Here is a 5,713-nt window from a genome sequence, read left to right on the forward strand (position 1 = left end):
AGTGAATCTATCGTAAAAATACTATAAATCATGATAATTGACAACATAAAATATGTTTTGAAAAAAAATACAAAAAATTCCACTGATTCTTGAAGTGAATCTATCGTAAAAATACTATAAATCATGATAATTGACAACATAAAATATGTTTTGAAAAAAAATACAAAAAATTCCACTGATTCTTGAAGTGAATCTATCGTAAAAATACTATAAATCATGATAATTGACAACATAAAATATGTTTTGAAAAAAAATACAAAAAATTCCACTGATTCTTGAAGTGAATCTATCGTAAAAATACTATAAATCATGATAATTGACAACATAAAATATTTCAAAAATATTGTATGTGGGTAGTCTTATTATGCCTTAAATAGCGTCAAAGAAAGTACAGGTTTCTGATAAAAAAACTTATTCCTTTATCCACGCAAACAATCGTTTCAAAAACTCGGTTATTAGCCCCAAAATATACCATTTATATTATTGGGCCCGTGCATAGCACGGGCAACATTATCTAGTAATTTATATAAAAATGAAACCGGGAAAGGATTAAAATAAATATTCATGTAATGACTATGGTTAATATTTTCATTTTAAAGTATTGTTGGTCCAAAAATATATTTATTATTATTTAATATGGCAAAAATCTTCTTCATTCCAAAATAGTTTTGAGGTTTTATTTTTTCCAAAAGTTAAATTAAATTAGTATTTTAAAAATTAAATTTTGGATATGAAAAATAATACGAAAATCATTGATAAATTTTACCATATAATAAAAAAATATATCTTAAAATATTGATCAAAGTTTATATTATCTATTTTTTAACTCTTAGAAAGAAAATTGTGAAAATTATTTTGAGAGGAAGGGAGTACATATTTATTGATTTAGTTCTTTTCAAATTGGTTTCATTTTTTTTATTTTTAAGAAATTTAATGGTTTTTTTTTTCTTCCTACAATTAGAAAGAATTTTTTCATCCTCTCATAACTTATAATCTTTTACTATTAATTAATAATTATGGTGGGTTAAGTTCGATTAGAGTGTTCATCATTCGTGTGAATCTATTATCTTTTTTTAATTATTATCATTATCTCAAAAAAGTGTTTGTTTGTCAATAAGGTTAGCATACAAGACTCTATTGGAATACAATAAACATATTGTCAGTTGAGTTAAAAGTAATCGACATCGAGTTATTGACATCCATATTTATAGAGAACATAAGCGGTTGAAATAGATACTTGTCGGAAAGGCTTTGTTCCTTTGTAGAACAAACACATTTTTAGTTATTTAACGATAATACTCTAACTATTTTAGTAATGATACTCATTCAACAATTTTGATGTTAGTGGTAGTACCGAAAATATTTCAGCCATGATACTCGATTGTTATTTCAACTACAATACTTATTTCATAAATAAGTACTCCAATGTTTCAAACTATATAACAATCCACACTAGCTTGTAATACTACTACTAATAAGTAATATCACACATAGTAGAAGTATTTCAAAATTTCAAACTTTCAAACTTTCTAGTAGTATAAATATTTTAAAGTTTAGACAAGTTGTTGGGTACTACTGAATCACAATTTGTCTAAATCGAAAATATCACACGCACAATATTATCCGATCATTTAAGATACTAATTTGCTCAAGTACTTAAAAGGTGATGTGCTAATTTCAATTAATGAATACTTACAAGAGCACATCTTAAGAATACTTGTTAAAGCGACACCACCTCTATATTTATACAGGTAAAAATATTGTATGTCCCTATTATTTCAGGCATTTGATATTTTCATTAAGAGCATTTGTGCATCCTCTCCCTATAACAATAAGCATAGATCACCCTGAGACAAGGCTTAAGATTTGATGATTTTTTTTATGCTCAAAATGACATTAGTATACTTATATATCATACTATTACTATCTGTGAGATGACATTTTTTTTTATTGATATGCATTCAAGATAAATTTTACTTTACTATAGAAATACTAGAGTGAAACCAAATAATTATTATGAATTTATTGTTTTTAATCAATATTGTCAAAGAATTGTTTCGTTATACAAATTTAGAAAAACTATTCAATTTACGTAACACTCAATCGCACACAATATTTCGTTTGCATATGGGAGTGTTGCTATACTTGTGTTATTCTACTAAGCAATCACTTAATTGCAATTTATGCAAAGATGACAAATACTATAAATGATGTGTTCTAATCTTATATACCAGTTGTTCAAATGTTGATATTGAAAATGACCAAAACACATTCATGAAGATATTGAATTCTTCAGCTCATACCCATATATGGTTTGTTTGCTTCATAATTATAGTATGGCATAATACATATATTGGACCTTAAACTTGGCTTCAAATTTTAACTTTGACCTCCAACTTTCATAGTGCACAAACAAGCACTTTAACTATCCAATCTTTTAATAAATAAACACGCGATTTTTGGAGCCAAGAGCGTGAAATGCAAACGCTGCCACGTGTATTAGTGAGCCACTCAATGGCTGCCAACTAATTAAACACTTTACACGTCCATTTTAGAACTAAAAAAAATAAAAATAATTAAGGGTAGAGTTGTCATTTCAGCATTTTTTTCACTGTTGTGTGCCTCAAAAATTACTTCTCACTCACGCAAAATGCGTGCACATCGCGCGTTTTGCCAGGTAAGACACGCGTGTTTATTTATTAAAAGGTTGGATAGTTAAAGTGTCTATTTGTGCACTTTGAAAGTTGGAGGTCAAAGTTAAAATTTGAAGCCAAGTTTAAGGTCCAATATATGTATTATGCCATACTATAATTATGAAGCAAACAAACCATATATGGGTATGAGCTGAAGAATTCAATATCTTCATGAATGTGTTTTGGTCATTTTCAATATCAACATTTGAACAACTGGTATATAAGATTAGAACACATCATTTATATTAATTGATTTGTTGAAGATGGAATAAAAGGAAACACATTTCAATGTATGATCTTTAAAAGACTGGTGAAAGATATAGAAGAAATTCAAATAACAACTTAGCAGATTTATTAACTAAGAAGCCATTGTCAACCACAACATTTGAGAAATATACAATATCCAAATGTGTCATCTATGGAATATCAAATGATGTTTTTATCATAGAAGTAAAATTTCTCTTAGAGAGATTTTGTCTCACTGAGTTCATCTATCGAGATTTTAACAAGGTATCAAACAATGTATATTACAAGATATGATCTTTTTTCTTCACTAGGATTTTTTGTCCCACGGGTGCTTCCACAGATTAGGAAACTTTACATAAGACTAATATTCGGAGTTTCTAAAGCTGCGCCTGCACCCTTACTCTCCCCAATCACTGATCTGTCAGTGCTTAGCATTTGTTTGATGGTTTGAATAGATTGTGTCTTCATCAGAACTTTGCCAGGATGCAAACAAGCATAGAAAGATAGGGTTGCCCTTATCTCCGTGAAAACTTGGCCAACCAATATATCACAAAGAAGCAAAATAGTGCAAAAAGAACCACATGCATCACATGGTTTGATCCTTCCCGGATGATACTCCTGTTCAACCTTCTCATGTTGTTCTTTACTCCTGCTTGAGCTTTGATCAACGTCATTTGCTGTGATAAAGGGGAAAGCGTGAGTATTTAAGGAAATGGAGAAGTCATGTAACTTAAAAGAAAATGATTCCATAATACAATAAAATAAGCATACATCGTGAATAACCCAGACAGACTGACCAATCAACACGTTTATAAAACAGTGTCAAGTTAGCTCTAGGAAGTTTAGTAGTTCTAAGTTCTAACGGCTTGAAGCAATCTAAAGTTGCTTCTTTAATTCAGTTATACTAGAACGGATAGCTCTTAGAAATACATCATTCAGATTTAGCATTAATGTTTATTGTCCAATATCTCTGCACACATTACCCCCTCAAGAACAAAGGAAAAATGCAATCAAGTTTGGGCTTATCATAGTCAGTTGATGGAGATCTAACAAGGAGATATATCTTCAAAGAACATGAGAAAGGACAGAGAAACGAAGGCATTCAGGCAGACTTGCATGGTAATACCTACGAAAAGGCAAAGGAAGGTTACAAGTACACTGTCATTTCTAAAAGATTTATAGTAATAACAATTGCAATTTCCAGATTATAGAGGAAGAGAGGATAAAAGACAGAGAGGGTCGTGAGAGCTGTAAATAAAGGTTAGCAATTGGAAACTTTTACCCATTAATATAATTCAATTTCCCATATCTCCCAACTTATTGGCGCATGTTAGATTGTTATCCATTAATAGGAAAATAAATACCAATAAAGCTCAAATATACAAATTTAATTGTTAAGGCACATGAAATATACAGAAAAGAGACAAAAATGGTCTCAAAGGATGTCAAACATGCGGGGAAAGGGATAACAAGTTCATGACATACCAGTTGGTTAATAAAATCATTCTGATACTTTGCTTCCGACTCAATTTCTTGTGCTACCTGCAACATGAAATATTTATAAGTACTAGCAAAAGGGTAAATAAGAATAGAACTCTGAAACCGGGACAAATATGATATAACAAGTAGGGCCAACAAATGAGAGAATAGAGATTGGAAAAGATGCATCTAATAATGTGACATTTGGTATAAAGATCTTCCGGAACTCTGACGACAGGACTTGCACCACATGCAATGCTCAATTAGAAATATAAAACTTTAGTCCCGTTTCTGATGCATGTGGAGGCCAACAACCAGTGTCAGTACTAGAAGCCAAAATACGGAGAGGAGAAGGTAGAGAGATGATGGGTCTTTGTTCTATCCGAATATGTGGTGACAATGAGATGGTTAAATTTTCTTCCATTTTCTTTGATTATCAGCTCAAGAAGTGATCCTTCTTAATACCCCAACATTGGGATTGCAACCGTGAAGCATACGTTGGATCCATCTTGAACTGGAGACATAAGGATCAAAGCACTTGCCATATCTTTTTGGTACCATTTGCAGCTATTTATAAGTAGTGTGGTCCAGGTATCAATGTACACACTAGATAGCAAGGAGATGAAGAAGAATAGGTTGGCAGTGGACTAGACAAGAAAGTTGTATTACATCAATGAAGAAGTAGAAGATTTAACCCCAAGCCAAGCCCAAGTTCAGAAATCAGTATTCTTTTGGGCAAGTTGATTTAAACCATAAAAGGGATTTAGAGCCTGTTTGGATGGGCTTTTAAGCTGGTCAAACTGGCTTAAAAGCCAGTTTTTGACTTATTAAAGTGTTTGGCAATTATCAAAGTGACTTATTTTAAGTCAGAAATGACTTATTTTAAGCCAAAAGCTAAAAGCTAGGGGAGGGGAGCTTCTTTTTTTTTAACTTAAAAGCCCTTTTATGTTGACCAAGTATATTACCTTTTTGCCCTTAATTCTTTTATACATTTCCCAAATTGCCCATATTGAATTATTATTATTATTATTATTATTATTATTATTATTATTATTATTATTATTATTATTATTATTATTATTATTATTATTATTATTATTATTATTATTATTATTATTATTATTATTATTATTATTATTATTATTATTATTATTATTATTATTATTATTATTATTATTATTATTATTATTATTATTATTATTATTATTATTATTATTATTATTATTATTATTATTATTATTATTATTATTATTATTATTATTATTATTATTATTATTATTATTATTATTATTATT

General features: G+C 29.5%; 1 protein-coding gene across 1 annotated transcript in view; it reads right to left on the reverse strand.

The window, feature by feature from the left end:
* Window positions 1-3,110: 3,110 nt before the first annotated feature.
* The window catches only part of LOC102579420 (bet1-like protein At4g14600), a 6,561-nt gene continuing 3,958 nt past the window's right edge, over window positions 3,111-5,713 (reverse strand). Inside the window, exons 5-6 of the mRNA XM_006346859.2 lie at window positions 4,425-4,481; window positions 3,111-3,616 (exon numbers count right to left, since the gene is read on the reverse strand). Coding sequence (XP_006346921.1) covers window positions 3,455-3,616; window positions 4,425-4,481 — 219 coding nt within the window. The 3' untranslated portion in view covers window positions 3,111-3,454. The remainder of the gene's footprint in view (window positions 3,617-4,424; window positions 4,482-5,713) is intronic.

The sequence above is a fragment of the Solanum tuberosum genome, unplaced genomic scaffold (assembly GCF_000226075.1).
Source record: "Solanum tuberosum cultivar DM 1-3 516 R44 unplaced genomic scaffold, SolTub_3.0 scf00085, whole genome shotgun sequence".
Taxonomy (NCBI): domain Eukaryota; kingdom Viridiplantae; phylum Streptophyta; class Magnoliopsida; order Solanales; family Solanaceae; genus Solanum; species Solanum tuberosum.